The sequence below is a fragment of the Rhipicephalus sanguineus genome, chromosome 8, assembly GCF_013339695.2.
Source record: "Rhipicephalus sanguineus isolate Rsan-2018 chromosome 8, BIME_Rsan_1.4, whole genome shotgun sequence".
In the NCBI taxonomy this organism is placed as follows: domain Eukaryota; kingdom Metazoa; phylum Arthropoda; class Arachnida; order Ixodida; family Ixodidae; genus Rhipicephalus; species Rhipicephalus sanguineus.
This window is the reverse complement of record NC_051183.1, coordinates 33829306-33855364: the sequence shown is the minus strand read 5'-3', so window position 1 is coordinate 33855364 and position 26059 is coordinate 33829306. Positions and strand designations below refer to the sequence as shown.

Sequence of the window (26059 nt, the reverse complement as noted above, 5' to 3'; positions counted from 1 at the left end):
GCTGGCCATACGTGTGCTTTCCTTTGCACTTATGAACCCTTGTCGATTTGTCTTGCAGGCGAGTGTGTCGGTGAAACGGATGAACAAGTACCTGGGACACGAGGAGCTTGAGGAGTACGTCTCTCATGAGAAGGACGATGGTAAGCTCCTCTAGCTGTTCATGCCTCATCACCTAGGTCTTATTTCGCTTTTTTTTTCTCAGGTTTTATTAGGCCTACATTTTTACTTCTGTTGTAATTGAATGTAGTTAAGTGGTTTATTTATTTATTTATTTATTTATTTACATTACCCTCAGGGCACATAAAGGCGTTACAGAGGGGGTGGGTAATATAACAAAAAATGTAGTAAAAAACAGAACACAATAATACAACAAATTAATTAGAATACATGTTCAAACAATACTCAGTTGTTGGAGGCTTAAGATATGATCGGTTAGTGCAGTCTTGCATCCTAATGTGCGGCTAACGCTCACTTGTCGGTCCTCACCTCAGCGTCCGTTCCAATTTGGGTGCGCAACGGCTCGTTTGCCTGGACAAAGGACGAGGAGCCTGTGTTGCGGGACCTGGAAGTCCAGATTCCCAAGGGTTCACTGGTGGCCATTGTGGGGCAGGTGGGGGCGGGCAAGTCGTCCTTCCTCTCGGCTCTGCTTGGCGACATGGAACGCATCGACGGCTCCGTCAACGTCCAGGTGTGTGTGTGTGCTCTGCCATCGTAGAGTTTTTCTCCTGCAGGGCTCGGATGTTTTGGTACAGTAGACCAATGGTTCTCAAATTGTGCTCCACTGAATCCAGGTCGCAAGTGCATGTACAGTAAAAGCTCGTTAATTTGACCCTCGTTCATTCGGCAAACGGGATAATTCAGATGTGTTCTCCGATCCCAGCCAGTATATACATTGTTTAACGGAATCAAACTCCCGTTAATTTGGTCATAATTGGCCGCAATTTGGTTAATTTGGACAAACCCGGGAGCATGTCGAGTGCAAAGCGCTGCAAATGTGTGGAGCAAAATTGTGAAAACGACGTTCATGGACAACCGAAATGAGACAGCTCAGTTAGCACTGCCATTGAAACTGCATGGTAATGACAGGAATGCCAGAACGCTTCATGCCTATTTGGGTTTACCACTGCATGTTTACCACCTCATTGGCCACGGGTGTTCGAAAAGGCGTGGTCGCCATCCGCAATCGCGTCATTGGCGACCGAGGCTTCAGCGGCAGCGTCGAATTTCTTTCGTTTACCACCGAAAGAAAGTATCATCACATATGATGCTGGCGGTAGTGCAGTAGACTCTCAGTAAACGGAAATCTCTTAAACGGAACTGCTGCTTAAACGGAACAACTGCATCTAACACAATTGGTTTCATACTTGGATTCTGCACCCCTGTTCATCTCTCAGTAAACGGAACTCCTGTTAAATGGAAGACATTTTCCTGGTCCCTTCAGGTTCCGTTTACTGAGAGTCTACTGTAATTAGAGAGGGGTGCAGAGCATGTTCCGGGCTAATAAAGACATGGAGGTCTTCCGCCACAGTCGCATTGTGAAAGCAGTCGCAGGGCAATGAAAATTGCAGCTTTTACGCTGCTCTTATGCAAAATAAGTGCATCATTTACGTATTCATCAATAAAATGAAAGTGTATTGATGTAATAGACATTTGTTTGTTGTTTTCTTGATACTTTCAATTTTGGAACTCAGTTAATTTGGACATTTTTTCTGGGCCCATGAAATCCAAATTAACGAGCTTTTACTGTATGTGCTTTTACGAGTTCCTCAACAGTAATGGCCTATGAGATTGAAGACAACAAGCCCGTGCGGTGGCATTAATATTTTGGCTAAGCAATTGGAGAAGCGTCATTACCTCCACCCCAAAGTCTGCCAGTCGAGCCATTCCAGCCACCTGCTAATCTCTGAAACCGAAACTGTGATTCGGCACTATAAAATTGACACCAGACAATTAACCGGTGCACTAGGTAAAACGATATCTCCAGTCATTAGCTATGTTGAGTTTACCACGGCAAAATGTTGGCGGGAAACGCCATGCCGCACACAAGACGTGCGAAGAAGCGGGCGTAAGGCGGGGCTGCTCGTGAGCACGCACTAAAAAGAAAAAAGAAGTGTTCAGCCAGGGCAACATGGGTGTCGGTCTCTTCTCTGTCTCTGTAAGCTACTTATCGCAACAGGAAAAAAAACAAGATACAAAATTTGGTCATTTTACTGGTCCTCTGTCTTTGACACTGCTTTGATTTCAAGTATGTCGCACCAACTTGCCCAAGCACGTAACTTAGCTGCATTTATGTCTCTGGGCACGCATTCTTCCACTAAATATAGTTAGATTCTTTAACTGCAGTTTCGGCAGTGTCTGATACAGTACAGACCACTTACAACGTAACCGCATATAGTGCAGGACCGGTTATAATGCGGTCTTTTTCGACTCCCGTTTACCCTCCCATAGAACCGCATGTATACGCATACCGCTTATTGTGCAGTCCCCCAAGATGAAAAACCGTTTATAATGCGGTTGCGGGAAAATATTTCCGACAAACGCGGTAGCGAGTGCGGTTCTCAAAGGAGGTACGCCGCTGGGGAGGGAGCGACGAGGTCGTTACAAAGGGCGAGGGCACGCACAGTGAACGAACGAGGGGCGGAGGGAGGAAAAAGACTGCGGCAGCGCTGTGCGGGCTCGGTTGCTCGGATGGTGGTTGCTTAGGCGACGGAGTAGCCTTTGCACCGGCGGCGGCAAGGCTCCGCGGCCGCTTGCCGGCAGTGCGTTCCGCGTGCAACGTACGATCGCGTCCTCATCAAGCGCGCTTTAAAGCAAGTTTCCTGTCGGGAAAAGCATCGTCGTTATCACACTTGCTACAGATATCGCGTTTGCTACCTCGTCCGCAAATTGAAAAGTTTTGCGGCTTCATGACGCGGGCTTTCGCCTTTTCTGCCAGTGCGCGGACTTAAACCTTGGCGGTCTTTTGTCGCCGTTGATCTCCCGGCCGCGAACACTAACTTCGTATCACGCGCGCTGTTCTTGGGTTAGTGCTTGAGTGCGATCTTTTCGACCTCCGATCTTCTTGTCTCGGACAAACTTCCCGCGACTACATGCTGAACCGCAGGCTAGGCCTAATCAGCGTTGGTTGCTTTTCGGTAGCGGTCGCGGGCGATAAAAGTTGCGGTTTGGTGCGGAATCAACGAAACTTTTTGCGATGGCTGCACTTGAAGGGAAGGGGATCATATCGTTAATGAAAACGAGGGCATGGTTGGCACATGCAGCTCTCGAATGGTGGTTCCGGATTCGATTGCAATGTCTTGGACATTGCGTGCGCGCCCGTGAAATCGAACGATCGGTACCGCTCAGCACGTGAAATTTCGGTCGCGATTCGACATGGTTTCGGTGTAATGCGCATACCTCGAGGTAGTCGGCGAATTTCCGCGATGGCACTTTGTTTTGTTTGCTTTTTTTCCCCGTGTTCATTTCGTTGGCAATGCGGGTCTTTGGCGGTTAATTTTTGAACATTTGGAGATTTAAGTGGTTGTAAGCGCCCCAAATCGCATATGTCGATTATCGGACACGCGAGGCTACATGCTCTACACGTTTTGCGCAAGTGCAGACTTTGAAAAAGGTTGTTTTGGTTATAGTGCGGTACCGCTTATAGTGCGGATATTCGCGACTCCGGCGACTTACGTTATAAGCGGTCTATACTGTACTTCGCAGTCACTATGCGACAGTATGTTCTTTTTTTTTTTTTTTTTTTCACTCGACGTTTTTATCCAGGGCTCGGTGGCCTATGTGGCACAGCAGGCCTGGATCCAGAATGCCACTGTGCGCGACAACATCATCTTCCAGCGAAAGATGGAGCGCGAGCGTTACAACCGCACCCTCGAACAGTGCGCCCTGCAGTCGGACCTCAACATCCTGCCCGGCGGTGACCTCACCGAGATCGGCGAGAAGGTGCGCTCAACCGTTGTAATGTGTCAGCTACGCTTCAGTGTGTTATGTTACAGGAGTACTAGCTCTAGCATGGTGTGTCGTATGGGCATATGCAAAATATCAGGGACAGCCGTACTTGTCCGCCGCACAAAATCAGCAAATTATGCAATTAGCATTGCTGACATGCGTACCTGAGAAAGTTTACTTTTTTTTCTTGGTACTAAATAATTCCTGCAGAGCGTTCGTTTTTAGAGGAACTATTGGACCTGGCAGCCATATTTCGATGGATACGAAATGCAAGAGGCCCGTGTACAGTCAACTGCCGATTTTTCGGACGCCCGAATTCCCGGACATGCTTGAAAATTCGGGCGCTTTCGCGGCACCGTCACCAGCCCCATAGACGTCAGTGTATTAGAACGTCCAAAATTTCGGACGCTGAAGCTATTCCGCGTCTGATTTTTCGGACTTTCTGCCCAAATTGCAGGTTCGAAAGGCATTATTTGAAGCTCCCACCTATGCCGCGTCTATCATCTCATAGGTTCGAACCAGCGCTTTCGCCAGTCGATCTGTTTGCGACAGTAGCACAGTCCGAAAGTCAGCTTTGCCGCAATGTCAAAGCGTTATGGGGTGAAGCAGACCAGAAATTCAAAGGGGCCGCTATCGCGGCGCCGTGCGGCGATGTTACGGATAAGCAACGGAAATGCACGGAGGCGTGATGGCGGCAGCTGGCAAACGCGCCAGTACGGCTTAATCGCTGACAACCCTTACGATAAGCATCTTCAGTTAACTGCTCGGTAGTGCACGTGGCCTAGTGCAGGTGCATGCGTACTGCACGCATTTAATAGCCGAGAACCCAAATGCGCCGCGCCGCCATTCCTGCTGCCTCTTTGTGCGAGACCGCTAAGTGCGCCGCATAGACGTGTTGCCTTCGCGGACGAAACCAGCTCGCCATTGCCGCGCCCGTGTGCGGTCAGGAACTAAGTGCGCATCACGAATCCTTTCATGATAAATGCGTGCGTACGATACAGCAACAGTAAAGTGACTGCGTCAGCTTAGTTGGCGATGTGCTGCACACAACTAGAAACGATCGGCTTGACACGGCAGCAAATACTGCGTATCGGCGGCGATTCGGCGATGTGTGTGCGCATCGCCGCCACAGTCTTTGTGTTCCGCGTCATCGTTTACAAACGCTTCATGCGAGATTGCCGTAATCTATTCCGCGCTTTGCTGTTATCAGCGGCGCTCATCACGAGATGCAAAAGTGACGGTTGGCACGTACGTAGTTAAGCGGGGTTCGCGGCAGGTACCAAATGTATTTGCGAGAGCCTGGGCACGCACCAAAATTCCTGATAATTGTACTGGGAGGCATTAAAGCTATTTCGGACGTGGTTGTGGCGATTTGACCACTTGAGCAGAATAAAAAAGCATGAATTTGTTTTTTCGGACTGCCCGATTTTTCGGACGATTCCGCGGTCCCTAGGGAGTCCTAAAAATCGGCAGTTGACTGTACTTAGATTTAGGTGCATGTTAAAGAACTCCAGGAGGTCAAAATTTCTGTAGCCCTCCACTATGGCATCCTCATAGTCATATCATGGTTTTGGGACGTAAAACCCCAACATTTATTAGTATTGTATTAAGGAACTATTGGACCAGAAAGGCTTAACAGCAGCTCTTCAAGCACCTATGTTAGCATGCATACACAATGACAATGCGCTTTTTGCAGGGCATCAACCTGAGCGGTGGTCAGAAGCAGCGCGTCAGCCTGGCTCGTGCCGTGTACAACGACGCTGACATCTACCTGCTGGATGACCCTCTGAGCGCCGTCGACTCGCACGTGGGCAAGCACATCTTCGACCAGGTCATCGGCCCCAAGGGTGTGCTCAAGGACAAGGTGAGGCAGAGAAGCTGCCACTGTTTCATATCCCTCTACTGCATTAGCAACAGGAATATCAATCAGCTCAGGAAAATCACTTGTTGAGTTTATCTCAAGCCGACAGCGTGTTCAAAGCTGCAAATGGGGGTTCCGTATGAATGGTCAAGTGGCGTTTCCAAGTAGGTACCGTAAAATGCCGAGCAAGCGCCCTCACCCTAGCAAGCGCCCCCCTCCCTTTTTCGGGAGATCTGAAATAAGCGCCAGTGACCGAGCAACCGCCCCCCTTCCCCTGCTCTACTGTGGCCACTTTTTTTTCAAGACGAGAATCGCTTGAGCAAAAAGAATCATGAATGAGTACACTGAATGCGTATCTAATGTTTTTTATGAAATTCCGTTGTCATGTGGCCGGTTGTATATTGATCAAACCGGTCGCTGCTTCAATGGTTTGACACTGACGAGGGGGAATAAAAATATAAATAAATAAAGAATTTCATTAGAAACATGGATGTGCATTTTTTATTTTTAGCGGCTCTTTCGCCACCATCTTGAATTTCGGTCCGGGGCCGAGCAATCGCCTCCCCTCCCCTCCAAATCTGGTCGGATTATCTTTCACCGTAGGGGAGTCGCTTGCTCGGCGTTTTACGGTAGGAAAACATCGATGAAAACACTCTGAAAGCTGTATTTGAGGTCCGCTCGGCAAAGAAGTTGAGGAGAAAGAACGCTGCTTGGGAGGAGGGCAACCGTTAGCCACCTGTAGGTCTCGTTATAAAAAGCACTTAGCTTAAATTATGGCACAAATGATTTGCTCTAGTCGTAGCTTAAAGGGACACTAAAGGCAAATAACAATTTATGTCAGAGTGAAAGCCCAATGTATGACAACTTCTAAAACGGCAATATTATCAACAGCAGTGCCCTACTTACCGAGAAATTAAGCTAAATGTATCACATGATGAGCGCCACGAGTGGGACATTTTCGAAGTGATCCCGATGACGTAGGGAAGTCGGCCTGCAATACATCACTAGTAATCAAACTAGCAGCAGTAAAAAAAGAACATTCCGAGCAACAAAAGACGTAATAAAATGCTGTTTGTTCGTTTCCGATTGATTCGTGGAAAACAAAACCTCCGTGGCGTTGCCATGGGGAACGGCGCGCGTGGTTCAAACATGGTTCAAAGGTTCCGTTTTCGCCGAACTGTGCCTCGCCCGTCTCAGTGGTAGTTTCAGGATCGCGTACTGCCGTGCGTGTTTTGCGCGCTCTTGAAAGTCGCTCTGACAGAAAGTTCGACAAAATGCCGCATGCGTGTGATATTGCCGGATGCCCGAATGGTGCACAACGCCAGTGCTGCAGCAAGGAAACCGGTGTGTCTTTTCACTGGGTGCCGCGGAATGAACCCTTACGCTCGAAGTGGCTTAGTGTCATGCCATTGCGCCAGTGTGCTAAACAGTCAAAACCTCAGCGTGTGTGCTCGCTGCACTTTCGTACTGAGGATTACGAGACCAACCGCAACTTGGTGACGGTTTTGAATGTGCCCATCCGAGCAAGTCTTTGCCGCAGCGCCGTTGTTGCTACTGTGGGTCCCGCTACTTCCGCTCTGCTGCTACTAGTGTCGGCGGCCGCGCAGTAAAAGCGGGCAACGTTGGGCACGGCAGCAGTGACGTATGAGAGTCGTATTTTCAGGCGGGAGATTTGAAGTGCGCTAACGCGATGCGGACCACTAAAAACGTGATTTTATTTCAAAATAAGCACTTCCTTGGCACAAAAGCAGCACTACGAGGTTTCTGGACTGCTATATCAGCAATCAACGTCGACTTAATATTTGCCTTTAGTGTCCCTTTAATCACATAGGTAACTTGAAGAAAACAGCTTCAAGGGCCCTTCGAGAGTTACGGGAGTCCTCTAGTTTCGTCTCTTGTCTTTTTGTCACCCGCGCAGACGCGTCTGCTAGTGACGCACGGCATCTCGTACCTGCCGCAAGTGGACCGGGTGATCGTGCTGCGGGACGGCCGCGTCGAGGAGCAGGGCACCTACCAGGAGCTTCTGGAGCGCAAGGGGGCCCTGGCAGAGCTCCTGCTGCACTTCCTCCGTGAGGAGAGCCAGGAAGACAAGCTCTTCAACGAGGACCCCAACATCGTCGAGGACCTCTTGCTGCATGTCGCCTCCCCGGAGATCACCAGGTGCGTTCGCTTTTCTTTCCTTTTTGTTGTTCCTTCGTTTTTGTTGTTGTTGCTGTTGTCTTCTAACTTTGATATCTAGGAAGTACAAATGAAAAATGTTCAGTATAATGTCTTGAAGGACTCATTGGTTCATTCTAGTAACTTACTGTTAAATCAGCAAATTGGGTTTTGGGATTATTAAAGTGCGAAAATAGACATTCACAGCGATCTAGAGACACAGGACAGTGTCTCTCCATCTATGTGTCTCTCAATCTATGTGAATGTCTATTTTTGCACTTTAGTATTCCAAAAAGCTATGCACCATTTTGCCAAATATCAAGTTTTGTTAAGCACATTGGGAAAACGAAACACCGAACAAGTGAGGGATGCATGCAGAAGGACAGGGCTCTCTTTTGCCTGCTGTGTTCTCTTGCCCACTGCTTCAGCATAGCTCGTATTCAAGAGGAATGACGTTTGCAGACGTGTGTTCAATGCCAGTTCTGCATTCCCTCTTGCCGTTAGAATGAAGTTGCAAAAGAAGGGGACATGTCTGCAGAACTGCAGATTACCCGCCACGGTGGTCTAGTGGTTACGGTGCTCGACTACTGACCCGAATGTCGCGGGATCGAATCCCGGCCGCGGCGGTCACGTTTTCTATGGAGGCGAAAATGCTCGAGGCCCGCGCACCTAGGTTTAGGTGCACGTTAAAGAACCCCGGGTGGTCAAAATTTCCGGAGCCCTCCACTACGGCGTCTCTCTTAATCATATCGTGGTTTTGGGCCGTTAAACCCCAACAATTAATAAAACTGCAGATTTGCTTATAATGCACGCGTTACTGCAGCCACTTAAAAACACCCCCTCATGGAAACAGATTTTTTGGGGGGACCTTTTTAAGCAAATCTTTTATGACTTAAACAGATTTCAGTGGCGGCAGTGTACACCAAAAAATCGACCACCGGTGAGCGTAAAGAAATGTGGCCCAAAAGGTGCGCCGATCACATGCCTCTTTGTGCGCACCGTTTTCCACCAATTGATGCTCGCTTGATGGTGGGCTTGTCAGCGATAAGCAGTTTCTGATATGGCAATCAGATCTTTTATCAGGGTCGCTTGTCATTTCGCCCTGCTACTTTTCGTTGTTGCCTGGTTATGGATGCATTATTGTCGTTGCTGCCCGTAGCAGCTGAAGTGTTGTGCGGCTAAGCACGTGGGTGTAGGTCCAATTCCTGGCATAGAGGAAGGAAATATCGTACAGTCAAACATGGATATATCGAACTCGAAGGGGATCGCGAGTTAGTTCGATATATGAAAAATTCTATATAAAAAAATACAGGCCCCGAGTCCTTACCAGTGGCGGACGATCACCTACAATCGGCGCATTCAAGAATTGACAACCAATTCCACACACATGATGCAGCAGAACGTTTTATTTGCGGGAAAAAAATCGCTTATCTTGGCCTGCTTCTTCGTCTTTGAAATGAAGTTGAAGACGCTGGCCTCGATCTTATCGAGGCTGTCCAGGTGCAACAGCCTTGTTCCCTCCATGTCGCCGCAACAATGGCGAATCAAACCGAACGCTGCCGCCATTTCAGCGGCGGAGTACGCGCGTGTAGCCACCGTCTCGTCCGGACGATCTTCCTCGTCACTTAAGCTGTCGGTCTGGGCATATCGGGTCCCTGCGACCGCAGCTACAACGTCCTCGTCAGCGATGCTCGCAACGGCCCGAACATTGCAGTCCGCTTCCACGAAATCGTCCGTAGCCACTTCGGGTGGAACGGCAGCCGGAAAAAGGGACGCCAACTCGGGAAATGTGTCGTCTATGCGCTCATCGTTTGCCGGCGATGTTGTAGCGTTGCTTAAATCGGTGAAGCCACCCGGTGTTGTCGGCAAAATCATCTTCACCGAGTGCGGCGGTAAACCATTTGGCCTTAGCCATCAGCGTTGGGCCATCCACAGGAATATTCTTGCGGGCACTTCTGAACCAGCCATAGAGTGCCTTTGCTACTTTCCCGTGGGCGGCAGCACACGACAGGCTCCCGAAGTTCGCTGCTCCGCCGCCTTTGCCTTGATATCTGCCTTGTTCTTCAACAAGGTACTCACAGTGCTCCGTGGTATCCCGATGTCGTCCGCCACCGTCGAACTTTTTTCGCGCCCTCAACACGCTGTATGGCTTTCAACTTCGTCGCAAAGTCAAGGTTCTTGCGCTTCTTGATGCTGGCCATTGCTACACGAGAAGTCGAAAATTCAAGCAGTCTGCAGCGCCTTTGCACAGCACGCACAGCACATACGCGAAAGAGGAATGCGGTGATATGCAAAAACTCACGGAAGTGGACTCCGCCAACAAAGCGCTCGCGATGGCGGCGATGGCTATCAGGCTACCTACCTGCGAGGGCAGCAGCGATGTACGAAAGGCGCGAGCTGTGGTTGGCTGAGCAATTACGAAAGGCGTGGGCTGTGGTTCGCTGATCAAAACTCACAAAACGGAAACAAAAAAGAAAAAAAGAAACGGCGAAAGGAGGAGACCGCCGGCTTCTTCGTTCCCGTTCTAAAAAAAAAAATGTGGAAGGAGGAGGCCGCCGGCTCCTTTGTTCCTGCTCTCCGAGCCGACGGTAACGCGGAGTAAGCATAAGAACGAGAGAGAGAGGACAAAAGAAGAACAAGAAAAGCCGTTCCGCAAGTTGGAGAACGCGCCCAACAGGAGTGCACTCCGAGTCTCTCGCCCTCACGTTTTTCGAGCGTTTCGGGTGTCGGCAAAGGCGCGGTACCGCGAAGATCGCGGGGTGCAGCGAGTGCCGAAGCGCGCCTTGCAGCTCGCGCGGCGTTCGATATATCCGATGGCGGGTAAAAATACCGTTCGATATAAACGTGCGAACTTCTATACTTTTACAAAGGAATTTCAAGGGGATAATTTACGAGTTCGATATGGCCGCAAATTCTGTATATGTGGGTTCGATATATCCGTGTTCGACTGTATAACGGGGGGCGGAGAGGCATGTGTCAGCCTTCCCTCGATCTCCCTCCTTCCGAAGGAGTTGACTTTTCTGTCCAATTGAGCATTTTTTAACCTCTGCACAGGCTAGTCATCATGTTTTTCTTTGTTTCTTTGCTTTTCTGTTTTCTTGAGATCGTGGTGGATTATATACATGTGGACTGGAAGAATAAAACACATTTGGTTGTTAGTCAGCGCCGTGGTTTGTGTCCTTTCTTCGTTCCGTCTTTTAGCGCTGTTTTGTACATTTAATCATGAACCAACCAGCCCAAATGCGTACCTTATTGCAGACATGAAGTCATTCAGATGGATGAAGGGACAAAGAAGTAAGAAGGACAAAGAAGTGTGTTAGTGCTACAGTTTTAGCCTTGCGAATATGTACCAACTAGACCCAAATGAAGTTTTACTTTAGTGACCAGAATCAACGCCCGCAGGGAATGCGAGCCGTGGCTTCACGTGCCACTGCCAAGCGCCGTCTTTATTTTCTTCTCTTGAGGTCGCGTGCTCTCCGGTTTTGTTCGCTGCCCGAAGGAAGGCGCTGCAGGGTCTTGGGACAACGCGCGCACAAGAGTCCGAGAGTGGTTTGCTTTCTGTGCATATGCCCTGGCGGCTCGCAAATTTCTTGGGCCCCCAATTTTAAAGCTCTCTAGTGTTTCGCCGGAGTTGGGATGTGCGCCTCTGACTTGTACTTTGACATACAGGGTGTGGCCGACCGTGCTCGCGCGCTTATCTTGAGGGGGAGTCTTGTGCTTTGACTGCAAAGTTTCCGTTGAAGCTATAGACCACACGAAGCTCACTTTGCCCACTGCAGCAGCCGCGTTTGCAAAAGGAGTGAGCATCTAGCTAGGAGAGCAAAGTAGGGGCTAGTTGAAGCAGCAATTGTCACAGTTTGCACTCGTCCCATGTATACTTGTGCGTTCTTTTTGTGTAAATTTTGTGTTTGAGCAGCGCGCTGCAAGTGTCGAGCTGTGACAGTTGTTAGTTCGCACTTGCCTTGTGTATTTTCTTTCCCTGCGTCCTTTGTGCTTGAGCGGCACGCAGCAAGTTTCTAGCTGCTTGCCGTTCTTCCTGTGACATTCCAATTTCTTGCTATTGCATTCATTGCTTCACTCTTGAGGTGAAACTGTGACTTTTTTCTTTTTTCCTTTTCTTTAAGTACTAGTTAGGAGGGAGCATTGCAGAATGTGATAGAAATAAAGAAAAGTAGTAGTTCATGCATGCACATGCCAAGCTTCGCTTGCCTCCATTTTCCCAATAGGAGAAGGGCTCCTAATTTTTTCGGGTCCTTTTTCGTGACATAAGCCTTCATTAAGACAATCAACACACCTCACGACACCGCAGGCAGCTGTCAGAGCACAAGTCAACGTCGGACTTGTCACTGGCGGAGCGCAAGGAGTTCCTGCGCAGCCTGTCCCGGCAACTGTCTGAGACGCAGAGCCAGGGCTCCAACGGACCCGGCTCGGTCCAGCAAACAGCGGCGCCGGCCGTCGGCCCTCGCCGCTCGAGCGCCGGCACTGAATCGATGTCGGGCCGCTCGCTGTCGCGCTCGCAGTCGACGCTGCGTGCTGGGCAAGGAGAGAAATCTGCCACGCCGGAAGAGGCTGGCACGAAACTGGTTCAGGCGGAGGCAGCCGAGACTGGAAGGGTGAGCTGTTTTTCCCTCATTAATTCTGTTACGATGGTATAGCCGTGCCATAACATGTTACTTCTACGGTTCAACACTTGGCCTTAACACTTGGCCTTTGAGATTGTACAAGATCCAGCCAGTAGATGTCAGTGCATGTAACCCAAAGGACTACCATGTATCGAAAGCTCCACACCCTGCTTGTTCTTCTGTACACTGGTTCGGGTTCATTTGTACACCTGGCAAACTCTCCTAACTCCCCCAACTTTGGGTGCACAATACCTAAGCCTCTAATAACTTAGCTCTTCCAATGTCAAATGTGACATTGGTACATGACTGTAACTGTTAGCAGATTGTCCTCTTGTTCTTGTTGTCATGTCTTTTTAACAGCGGAGGTGTTTAAGCTTCTCCTTCTGTTCTGCTGTTTCGCATGACCAGAAAACTAAGCTGCGCCTAGCGCGTGCAACACAATAATTTGGCCGGCGCGCGTTCTCTTCGCCCTTTTGATCTTAGGATTGACTATAAATAAGGACAGTTTGCTCCTGATGATGTATATTCGAGAAATGAGGATCGTTATAGTACATTTTTTTGTATCGCCTAGTGATTTGACAGATAATAAGGCCTGTGGCCAGCACACCCACTGAGGTTGACACGATGGATGTGAAATGTAGGTGTTTCTTCAATGCCTGTGCCTTCTGAAGAAAACAAGAGAAGCACAGTACAGATAAATGGAAGAGAAAGGAGAGAAAGAAATCGACAGCGAGAGAAAGAAACAGGCATGAGCAGAGAGAGGGGGGGACCTTGCTAATTAAGATTGTGCTAATTAGAACCTTGCTAATTAATCTAGGTTGGCCACAAGCTCCGCTGTTAGTCCAGCCTTGCACCACTAGTGTAAGCTGCCCACGTTTATTTTTTTTCCTTGTTTAGCTCTAATCACATGCGTTGTACATTTGACCACATCATAAGCCTGACTGCACCCACTGCAGGGCAGAGGCCTCCTCCATGTTCTGCCAGACAACCCGGTCCTGTGCTTGTTGTGACCACGTTATACCCGCAAACTTCTTAATCTCATCTGCCCACATAACTTTGTCTCCCTCTCGTGCATTTGCCTTCCCTTGGAATCTAGACTGTTACTCTTTATGACCAGCGGTTATCTTGCTTACGCGCTACATGCTACGTGCCCTAAGCAAGGTAACCGCTGGCCATTAAGAGTAACAGACTGGATTCCAAGAGAAGGCCACACCAGGCCGTTTGACCATGCTTTCGTTTTAATATGTAACTGTTTGGGCGACACAGGTGAAGTGGCGAGTGTACTTTGCCTACTTCGGTGCCATCGGCTTGGCCTGGATGGTGCCGATCGTGTTGATGAACGTGGCCTCACAAGCCTTCTCCATCGGCTCCAACCTGTGGCTCACCGCATGGAGCAATGACCCTCCGATGCCCGACGGATCGCAGGACCTCAACAAGCGGGACCTACGCCTCGGCATCTACGGTGCACTCGGCCTGGCACAGGGTGAGGCACCCAGGGGGGGCTGGAGGATTGTCACTAAACACCTTGTGATAGGCATCTAGTGATAGGCATCTAGTGATAAGCATCTAGTGATAGGCACCTTGAATCCAGTAGACACCTTGCACATACTAGGCACCCTGTGATAGGCACCTTGCACAGGCATCTAGTGATAGGCACCTTGAATGCAGTAAGCACCTTGCACATACTGGGCACCTTATGATGGACACCTTGCACCATCTATAGTCAGTTACAACCTATGAATAAGTACAAGCTCTGCTCCCAGAACTGCGGTGCCCCTGTCATTTATCTGAGCAAAAAGAGTCGTGCTAGGTGGTTTTCGTTCTAACCATACATACTTTTTCGCTGCTAATGTAACTGCTATGCATATAAATAATTAAAAGTTTGATGTCCTACTTAAGATGTTGCGTTTAGCCGAGCAGTGGGGTCGGAATCTTTCAAGAAATTTGCCAGGAAGTTCAAGTTTTTTTTTCCGAAAACCAGTGACACGAACGTGTCTCTGTATGGGAAAGTCGGCTACCTGAATTTCGCCAAAGGTGCTTTGCTCATCATGTGACATATGAGCAAATGCAATTGGATGGAATGTCTGTGCAAATCCTCTCTGGGTGCGCCAGTGAAGGAAGTGGGTGAAGCTTGCATTTATTCCTAGCTTGTAACCGACTATAGTGATAGACACCTTGTGGTCGACACCTTCCGACTCTATCACTGCATGTACATAAAACTCAGAAACAATGTGCACACAGTAGTGTCGACACTATTTCTTTGGGGCTCAAGTGTTTTGTTCCTATTCTAAAAAACTGTAATAGCATGATGGTCTTTTATATACCTTAGGACTTGTTTATTTATTTATTCATTTATTTATTTATTTATTTATTTATTTATTTATTTATTTAAGCACACCTTGCAGGTGCCTAGAGGCATTGCATAAGGAGTGGAAATACAATAAAATATTTTAACATATACAGGAATGAGAAAACATGTGGGGAAACACAAGTATACACAAGATTGAAACAGAAAAAGAAAAGTGGAACTGATGCACTAATGTACAGTTGTATACAACACGAGAAGGAACACCAGATTCGTGTTTAATCGACAATTACAGTAGACTCTCGTTAAACGGAACCTGAAGGGACCAGGAAAATGTGTTGCGTTTAACAGGAGTTCCGTTAACTGTGAAAATAACACTGGTGCATACTCCAAGTACAAAGCCACATCATATTAGAGGCAGTTGTGCCATTTCAGCAGTAGTTCCGTTTTAAGAGATCTCTGCTTACTGAGAGTCTACTGTACTTGTGACGCACCAGCTTGATTGTGACACATTGAATTTCGAGAGATACCTTTCCGGGTGAGCATTTAGTTTTATGAACTTTTGAACTTGTCAACTGCGTTTGGTGGCTATGACCTTTGAAAGGCAACTTTGGTGTTCCCTCTCATATTGTTGATGACTGTACACACTCGACCTGATGTCCCTGCCCCTGCGGACATTTTGCGCGTGCAGGTGTGACGATCCTTCTTGGCTCCCTGGCGCTGTCACTGGGCAGCCTGAAGGGCGCCATGCTCCTGCACAATGGCCTCCTGCACAACATCCTGCGGTCGCCCATGTCCTTCTTCGACACCACTCCGCTAGGGCGCATCGTCAACCGCTTCTCCAAGGTCGGTCGGGTGTCATTCAGCCACTCACGCTTCACTGCCAGCACGCTCAAACACTAGAGCAAGACAGTGTGTCGGTGTAGGCCAATATATTGTTCATAACATTGTTATTTTTGCTAACTTCACGATCGTAGCTTTCTATTTAGAAGAGGATAAATTGTTCATAACACTATTTTTGCTAACTTTGCAATCGTAGATTTCTATTTAGAAGAGAAAATAAAGGGCATAGTTTCATTTCTGAATTTTACGCTGAAACACTAGTATCTGAATGCGCGAGATCATTTCAAAGTCTTTCTTTTGTGTTTCAGCTACGTTGGCTCAATATGATTTCCTGAAACTTGCCATGTAAGGTCTCTGCCTTACTTGGGATTCAGTGCAATTTGTTTTGACATCTATAAACAGTTAAGCAGGCCTTACTAGATGCTGTTGCAATGAATTGGTCCAAGAACTTCATAATGAACCCCTCCCCCCCTCCCCCCCCCCAAAAAAAAAGCTATTTGGAGGACTCATTGAAATCAATGCTACCTCCTCCCCACAGGCTTTTCGATAGGCAACGCTCACATCATTTGTTCTCCTTGTGAGCATGATGAATGGCTGGCTTGTAAGCATGAGAAGCCATTCAAGGTCCTAACTCATTAATTAATGGTCCTAACAGTCAAGATCCAAAGTCATTAATGCTGATTGCCACTGTGCAGTACATCAAACCTCGTTACTAAACACAAATGTATTGTAGCAAAACCGCTATTTGGGCTAGTTGGCATCGATTCATCTTGAAAGTAGAGCTGTGCGAATAGCAAAATTTTGGGTGCGAAGCGAATTCGAATAATAAAGATTGAGTGCGAATCGAATCGAATAATTTCGAATAATTTTCGAATATTTCTCAAACATTTTTCGAATAATTCGAAGTGAAATTACAGAAAAAGTTGCAGAGAATCCCTAAGTATGTTCTTGTGAGATCGCAACATGAAAGTGTTTCTTTTCGCTAGGTTGATGAAGTGCTGGTGGGGTCATATTTCATAGTTGTCTTTCTTATCAAGAGTGAGGCAATGTAGAGGCCGAATTGTATTTATGTACATGATTTGGTGCAACCAAAGTGTTGCCGACATCACTTTACACGTGATAGGCAGAGATGCCATTTCCTCAGCCTCTCCTCTGTCAACTGCTGTGGAAGGCCAACTAATGTGGCGGACAAGGGTGTGCTCCCTTCAAGTCCGAAGTTCCAAATTTGCCTCGTAGACGTTGATATATGAGAACATCTGAAATTATGGAGGATAAAAAGCTTCGGCATCCGATTTTTCGGACTTCCTGCCCAAATTTCAGGTCCAAAACAGCATTAATTGAGCCTCCAACTCATCCACATCTTTCATCTCCATATTGAAACCAGCGTTTTCTTGAGTTAATACATTTTCGACCGTAGCGGAGCTTGAAAGGCAGCTTTGTCGCAATACGGGGGTGTGATGAGGTGAAGCATATTGAAAATCTAGGGACCACTTCCAAACTGACGTTGATTATCTCTTGGCCAAGTTCGACGGTAACGGACCTTGAAAGGCAGCTTTGCCGCAATACGGAGGTGTGAGGAGGTGAAGCATAAAATGTCTGAGGCCCGTGTACTTAGATTTAGGTGCACGTTAAAGAACCCCAGGTGGTCGAAATTTCCGGAGCCCTCCACTACGGCGTCTCTCATAATCATATCGTGGTTTTGGGAAGTTAAACCCCAGATATTATTATTAGAGAGGTGAAGCATATTGAAAATCTAGGGACCACTTCCAATCAGACGTTGACTGTCTTGCCCAAGTTCGACCGTAACGGAGCTTGAAAGGCAGCTTTGCCGCAATACAGAGGTGTGAGGAGGTGAAGCATATTGAAAATCTAGGGACCACTTCCAATCAGACGTTGACTGTCTCTTGCCCAAGTTCGACCGTAACGGAGCTTGAAAGGCAGCTTTGCCGCAATCCGAGAGTGTAATGAGGTGAAGCATATTGAAAATCTGCAGGGGTCACTTTCAACCGGACGTTGATTGCATTTGTCTTTGGGAAGTTCGAATAGTTCGAATAGTAAAATTTCAGTGCGAATCGAATCGAATAGCAAACACTATTAGAAAAATATTCGAAATTTCGAATATTCGCACACCCCTACTTGAAAGTAAACACACATTTCTCGACAGTGCCAGTGTGCAGTGGTTATATGCTAATAACAAGTATTGTACACGGAAACCTCGATATAAAAAACACGAATATAATGAAATATTGGTTATAACGAAGTAAATGAAAAATAGTCTCGCAATACATAGAGTGTTGGGCATATATTTTTATAATGAATTTTCGGATATAACGAAGTTATTTTCGTGTTAGATGTAACTTCGTTATAATGAAGTTTGAGTGTATATGATGAAGGTATTGTAGTGTTATATGCAACCTGACTCTGAGGAGGTCAGACTGCGTGTAAAACACTGCGTAGTGACAACCGCGCGTCCATTGCGTAGGATGTGGACACGATGGACCTGGCAATCCCGATGACAGTGCGGTCGTGGCTCATGTGCTTCCTGCAAGTGGTCTCCACGCTGATCATCATCACCATGACGACGCCCATCTTCCTGGCTGTCGCGGTCCCCGTGTTTGTCCTCTACTACCTCATACAGGTGAGAGTCGCTTGCTTTTTTTCTCTCGCACTTGGATTGCGTGTTGGGCCGGCTTTTAGGCTTAGTGAACCTGGAGCAGGGCACAGGGGTGGCACAGACGCCGAGTGTGTCAGTCCATGCCGTTAGGTAGTGATAGCACCAGAATGCTAAGGCCATCTCTCATCAGTCCATGCCATTAGGTAGTGCTAGCATTAAAACGCTGAAGCCATCTCGCATCATTAAGGATATGTAACACTGACAGGAGCTTGCGCCATTGCATGTCTGTCGTGCAGGCAAGCTGAACGTTAGAAGATGCAAAAGCCATCTGCAGAGGACAGAATGCATTACATGTCTGTGTAAACAAAACTATTTTATACATCACTGTAATATGCTCCGACATTAAACACAATTATTAATATCAACATAGCAATTTGGCAATGCAAAAAATGGTTGCCCACAATACGGCTGTGGCTTAGTTTCCACAAGTTACTGATTGAGAGCCTAGGGAGGGCTCGACACCCCTTGTTTTACGTTCTTGAAGTCATATAAGCTTGGAGTGCTTGGAGAACAATAATAGTGAAGTGTGAAGTGTGGGACGTTTTTGAAGATTTTCGTATTTGTTGCGGGACACGGGACAGCAGCCCTCAATGCGGGACGGGTAGTCACCTTACTCGCAACGCTGACGTACAGAATATGTTGAATAACTTAATACATGACTGTTCATTCGATTAACACGCAATTCTTCTTATGCCATTATCGTCCTCGGCTATTGCCAGGCATTCTACGTGGCCACGTCGCGGCAGCTCAAGCGGCTCGAGTCGGTGACACGGTCACCCATCTACACGCACTTCTCGGAGACCCTGTCGGGCGTGACCACAATCCGCGCCTACGGGGCCCAGGAGCGCTTCGTACAGGAGTCCAACCAGCGCGTCGACCACAACCAAATGTGCTACTACCCGTCCACCATCTCCAACAGGCAAGTGCCCTTTTTTTTGGGGGGGGGGGTATTTCCCGTCAACGTTTCAGCTGAGCACTGCGTTGCCTCGTGTTGTAGATTCTCAAAGCTTCAAACTTCAGGAGACCCCAGAGTTCCCTTTGTGTTGTCAGATACAAGCATAGGTATGACTCAGGCAGGATAACTGGAAAAGCAGAGATGACAGATGGTCACATGCATTCCCACTGTCTTGTTTCTCTTGTTGTTTTAATTTTCTGCTAATTGATTTTACCACTTTGACAAGTTCAGGCTGACAATTGGCTTTATTTTTTGACTGTTTTAATTAAAAATATCTGAACGCGAATGCTCAGCTAGAAGGAACAAAGGCAGCTAATATTTCTGGTATGGACAAGCAAAATGGATTAATTAAGGGGGGACGCGGGTCTTAGAATAGTAAAAAATGGACAGAAAATCAGTTTTGAGAAAAACGCATTTTAGGCATGTTTGCACCCCTAAGCAGCTGCCCTCAAAATAGTATCGCCGATTTCGCCCGGGAAATGGGTTAAAACTTATTTTTTATGACGCCACGGGAGCCGCAAAATGCATCTCAACAGGCAAAATTTGTTCGAACTTCCCGCGCGCGCCGTGGGCGCGGCAGCTGACTGATCGCCGCCATCTTTGGCTTGTTTTGAAGCTGTTTTCTTTGTGTACATTTTGCGGCGTTTCAAAATGGCGTCGCTGCAACAGAACGGCCGCTATCGGCGCTTTTCCGAAGGGTGGTTGTAGAACGCTTATTGGCCAGAGCGCGCGCGCGCGAGGCGAGCCCCTTCTCTCGCGCCTCCCATTGGCTGGCGCAACCCGAGGCGGCCATTTTGTTTTTGTATTTTTGTTCTGCGCTCACGGCTGCCGGTGTCGTGTGCTCGAGTGTTGTTACAAGTGTCATCTTCCTCTGCTTACGCTCGCGTTCGTGCGGCCCGCCGACACACAGTTACCTTATTTTGTGCTGGCACAACCGGAGATTCTCGTGTAAAGACGACGCGCCAAGCGTACGAGGGCGCGATGCCGAAACTACTTGTCGCTACCGGAGCGTCGAGTCTACGAGAACCGCCCGGTTCCCCATGGTCAAGCTGCAGCCATCGGATCATTAGGCAACGCTTCAGTGGCATTGGAAACCGCATTCGTATGGCATACTATGCGGGACTGCTAAGTGCGCGAGAAATACGGCGACCGGAGGAGTGCTTGGCATCGCAGCGCGCAACAAAGCAGCGGAAGTTCAAGCCGTTGGATGTTGGTGAATGGCGGCAAGGAAAATGGCACAGAATTTATCCGCGTGGACTTATCCGTGATAAAAACGTTCTTTGGGCTTGTGCTTCGTTCCGAGTTCGGCTCAAGCAGTGACCTTCTTCTAGGCAGAGGGTATAGGCTGCTTTCAAAGCCTGTGCTTCATTATCATAGGTGCGACTCGCGCGAGAAGCGTTTCTCGTAGAAGGTAGCTGGTGATAGTGGTGCTAAGATAATTAATGTCATTTGAAGTGAAACGCATTAAATTAGGGCCACCAATACTGTCGACAAGGGTGCAACGGTAGTCGCTTCAACCGCGACCTGACAGAGCAATACCGGAATTGCAGAGACGCCGTGTTACACTTTGGGAAATTGATTTGTGCTCCACAGCCTTGAGAAGGTTAAAAACTGACATTGGAAGTTGCAAAAGGAGCACTTATACAGTAGTGACACCAAGCACAGACTTTCAAAATGACACAAACCAGCAGGGGACCCTGAGTACAGCCCTTGCCTGCTGTTGAGCCAAGTGCTATTGCTGGACAATAATAACTGATTTTTGGTTTAATAAATAACCCACGTGCTTTTTAGACTTAATCTCTCTGTTTATTTTATTTGCCTGTTGCAAAGCCACATTCATAGACAAATTTTGTATTTCTTTAGCTTGCAAGGAATTGGTACAGGCCTATGAACTGCTAAAGGTGGAGTTTATCACTCTGGTACTGGGTGCACTATGTGGCTTTATAAGGAGATTTTGCCAGTACATTGGCAGGTCATGGTCACATATTTGGTATGGCTGTTCTCGTGAAGAAGAAACCTATCAAATGATATAACCACTAGTGCTGTGGCTGCACTTCCACAAAAGTTACAGTTGTGTGAAACTTCAAATGCGTTTTTCTCAGTTTGGTATTTTTGCTCAACGCACTCAGCCTTACGGGGTTTTTTTCCATGTTGTTGCTGAGTAAAAATCACAAACTTGGTATCATTTTACTCGTATTGAAACGATCTGGGGGGTGATGCTATTTGCATTTCTCTAGCATCATTTTACAAATTTTAATCAAAGATACTAATGAGAGTGAATCAGAAAAAATAACCACCAGTGAGTGTTCATCTGTTTTCTGACCTTCACAGTGCTCTCAAGTGAATAAAAATAGCATCACCCCCTACAGCATGATCTGGGCATTAAGCCCATGCACTTACATATTGGTTTTAGTTGGTCGAAATTGCCTAAAAGCCCCGTAAGAAGCAGGCACTAATTATTTTTTCAAACCTCAAGATCTTTTGAACTAGTGCAGCTATTAAAAACCTAATTACAGATTTGAAATCAGCATAAAAAACTGGTCAAGACAGTGAAGTTTGGTTCATATTGACTCAAAAATAAAGAAAAATTTTTTAGGACCCACGTCCCCCCTTAAGAGTGGTGCAGTTTCAATTAAGCAGCTTTTAAATACATTGAAAACATGGCCGGCTCACTGAAAGTTGGAAAGTCGTTCAAATTAACCAGGCGTATGAAACATCAGATTTTGGATCATTGTTAGTCTGCTGTACATTGGCGTCTGTTTAGTACGTGTGAGCCATGCATTCTAAAGTGCTTCTAAGGCAGTAACCATTACACTTAAATTTTTCTGGCATAGTGTTTAGGTGTACTGTACTGATTATCACAGACAACTAGCAATGGTTGCCTATTCTTGCTTTATAAGATTAGAAATTGCTGTGTAAAACTCAACCCTATTTGCGCCCACACCTGATTTCCAGTCACTATGCGCCATGAAAATTCTGTTTGAAGCAAAGCATAATAGTAATGAATATCATGATTGCCATGGATAGCCAGCATGATGTTCTCTTTTTGCGTCTTTGTATAGCATATTCCATACAAGTTTTTAAAAAAAACGAACTTTGTGAAGGCCACTGCCTGAGTTTGCGCCTTACCCTGTCTTTTTGTTCACTTCCCAGGTGGCTGGCTGTGCGTTTGGAGTTCTGCGGCAACCTGATTGTCTTGTTTGCGGCCCTGTTTGCTGTCTTTGGCAGCGATCACCTGGACGGTGGCGCCGTGGGTCTGTCGCTCTCCTATGCGCTTTCGGTGAGTTCTCTCTTATCCTAGCATTTTGTCAGTAAAGGTTGTTAACTGTTTACGTACCGCACGCAAGTTTCCTTTGGGGCGTCTGCGTATGCTTTCTTTTGCCTTGCCCGGATCGCAGTGTGCAACAATTTCCGCTCATGTCTCTGCCTTTCCGTAGATGATAATTCTGAATTGAAATACCCTGCCAAGGTGTACTGGCATCTGTACGGAATTTTATTAAATTAAATTATGGTGGCAGGGTGGTATTCATATGCAGGAGGTGCCACGGATACTCCTATATCTTATCTTTACCTTATCGTCACCTCATTATGTACTCTTTTGCAGCTTTGTACGTACAGTGGACTCCCGTTAAGACGACCTCGAAGGGACCGCGGTCATTTGTTCGTCTTATCAGGAGTTCGACTTATCAGAAGTGCCCCTAAAAAAGACATGCTAACAAGCCAATATGTTACTTGAAAACACTGAATGGAGCAGGCTTTAAAAAAGGGGGAAAAATGACGAAAAAGCATTTATTTGGCTCAGCTTGATAAAAACTGCCCTCAAGTACCGTATTTACACGAATCTAACGTGCACTCAATTTTGCGGGTTCAAAATAAAAATGCACTTGAATATATTGCTACCGCGTTTTGGCGATAAAATGCAGCGATAAAACCGCTACGTTGATGATTATAAAAAAAAAAAAAGGGAGGGACAAGCACAATTTTCCTTCAAAGAATGGAAGATTTATTCTCCTGGCAGTTCTTTTTTTTCTGTGAGCCTGTTTTGCTGGCTCTGATATCGCTTCTGGATGCATCTCGACCGTGTGCTGTTACCTTGACAAAGTCAATATACGCTGAGTTGCTTAAGAAAGTCTGCAAGCTTTCCTTTGGGGTCTGGATATTTCCCGTTTCTGGCTTATAGTAACTCTTCCTGATCGATGTGCAGCTGAAGATCTCTCTTCGCGCTACTCACGGTCACAAGCCTTGGGTACATGAAAGATACATGGCGCAGCTATATTCAGCGTGAAAAATGCTTTCATAATTAAAATGGTACTTCGCAATTTGCACTTTACTGGGAGCAGATACGATGCAACGCGACGCATACTGACAACCACGGAGGAAAAATGCTGACGACCACAACATGTGCTGGGCCGCCATTGTGTGACAATGCATCTGACCCCTCTGACGACATGATTCTAACACAAGACAATTCTAACGCAGAATCGCCCACGTTTTCGGTCACTGCGAAAGTTCGTCTTAACAAAAGAATATGTGTTAGGCAGTTCGTCATAAGCGGATTTCTTTTTTTTTTTGCATTGAGTCCATGGGAAACGAAACAAATGTTCCCATGTTGTTCAGCATAACCAAGAATTCATCTTTACGGGATTTCACTGTAATACATTTCATATCTGATGCTTCTTAATCACTTTTGCTGGTGCTGGTAACTGTTTTCTTTGCTGCTATTATATGTATATATTTCTGCATATATACCTAATTGTATTATCTAAATATGTTACAAAGATTTATTGATTGATTGATTAATTTATTTATATGTGTTCCAGCACTTACCTTTTGAAGCACAACTTGCCATAAGCTGAAACTTTCGTAGGGTATTAACCCTTTACTGCCGGTTGTCGCGAATTCGCGACATACCGAAAGACGCTTTCCAAGTAACACACGAAACGCGTGCTGCCTTCAACGGCGGCTGTCATGTATTTGCGGCGAACGTAGCTCTTAGCATGAGACATCTAGTGGCATCTCCTCTAAGGTATTCCAAGCTGGAACCAATTGTTGTGTATCTGTTGCCGGAGAGCTGGAGCACGTGCAACAGTTCTGACTTGTTCGTTGTTTTCTGCTCGAGAGACGTATGTTCCATCTCCTATAAAATGTGTTCGATGTGCACACATCCAAGACGTTGCACACGACATGTTACATTGTTTTGAAGTACGTTTTTTCTTGCGCGATCCTTGCTTCTTTAGTATGTCGTGAATTCGCGACATCCGGCATTTGAGTCAGTCACTGATGACTGCCGGTATACAAGTTCGTGATCAACGTCGGCCCATTTACGGGAAAAAAAGGGCTTCGCACGCGCTTGCCACTAGAAGATAACAGTGACGACACCTTTCTCAGTGACAGCGAAGACGACAACATCGATCGCGATCCACATGCACAAGCGTGAGCAGTGAGGATGAAGACGAAGATGCGCTAGACCAACCACGTGCCTCTCTAAAACATGCAGTGCGGTGAGAAGAAGCACTGTCAAGAACAAAAGAAAATGCCACACTGGAAAACCGTTCTTCCTCAGTGTGACTGTCCGAGCTCATATTGAATATATCAAGGAATTTTTTATGACACTTCATGGATCACATCGTTGAGCAGCGATATCTGTTTGCGACGCAGAGAAATCATAAAAAAGAACTGGATCTGTCTCGTCACGAGCTAGATCAATTTCTCGTTGCAGTCACATTCATGTCATGCTGTCGACTCCAAAGGAGGCCGCTGTGCTGGGCGGCGGAGTCTAGGGCCCACACGGTGGCCGACACGATGTCACGTGATCTTTGGGAGACAATAAAGTCAAACTTGCATTTATCAACAATGATGACGCCAAGTTACGTCGCCCTGAACAGATCAGCTTTATCGACGCGGCGATGCCATAGTTGCGTCGCGCCGTCTTGAGCTACATATAGTATTGGCTTAAGTGCCGGTTGTCGCGAATTCGCGACATACCTAAAATATGCATTAAAAGTTGCATTTTGGATAATAAAACTGCGGATATAATTAAAGGTTGCTATTTAAAGCTGAAAAGTGAAAAAAAAAGTTTTTTTCTTGGACGCTTTCATAATTCAGGCATTAAAGGGTTAATAAATCAGTCAATCAATTAACGAGTGTGTTGGTGTTAATTTGGTCGGCAATGAAAGTTCCGAACATCCACTCACACCCCTAGAGGAAACTCCTTTCTTTGCGACTGAAATGTTTCTTGGCGTCGTGCGAGCTTACGTGTGAACAAGTTGTGTGATGTCGTGGTGTTTTGCTCACCCAGATCACGGCCACCATGAACTGGATGGTGCGCATGAGCTGCGAGTTCGAGACCAACATCGTGGCCGTCGAGCGGATCATGGAGTACACCCGGTCGCCCACTGAGGTGTGTGTCGCGATCTCACATTTGCAACTCATTTTTTTTTTTCTTCAACACTACGATTTTCCTCGAGAGCACTGAATGACATTGCATGCGACTGCATATTACCCTACCGTTACTCGTAAGTGCAAAAAAATTTGCGGCTATGGGCGATACAGACACAGACAGGTGCTGCCGTGTCCGTATTAGTTTAGTGTCTGTCTGTGTTTTTGTCCATGTGAGTTTAGCCCCTGTCAGTGTTTGTGTCCGTATTGGTTTAGTGCCTGTGTGTGTTTGTGTCCGTATTAGTTTATTGCCTGCCCG

The 26059-nt window shown here is 46.9% G+C and overlaps 1 protein-coding gene across 1 annotated transcript in view; it reads left to right on the top strand.

The window, feature by feature from the left end:
* LOC119401691 (multidrug resistance-associated protein 1) overlaps positions 1-26059 on the top strand; it is a 73088-nt gene that overhangs the window by 32239 nt on the left and 14790 nt on the right. The window contains exons 12-23 of the mRNA XM_037668612.2: positions 59-140; positions 492-688; positions 3763-3939; positions 5642-5809; positions 7725-7966; positions 12273-12576; positions 13852-14068; positions 15582-15736; positions 18216-18371; positions 19127-19326; positions 22516-22642; positions 25661-25762. Coding sequence (XP_037524540.1) covers positions 59-140; positions 492-688; positions 3763-3939; positions 5642-5809; positions 7725-7966; positions 12273-12576; positions 13852-14068; positions 15582-15736; positions 18216-18371; positions 19127-19326; positions 22516-22642; positions 25661-25762 — 2127 coding nt within the window. The remainder of the gene's footprint in view (positions 1-58; positions 141-491; positions 689-3762; positions 3940-5641; positions 5810-7724; positions 7967-12272; positions 12577-13851; positions 14069-15581; positions 15737-18215; positions 18372-19126; positions 19327-22515; positions 22643-25660; positions 25763-26059) is intronic.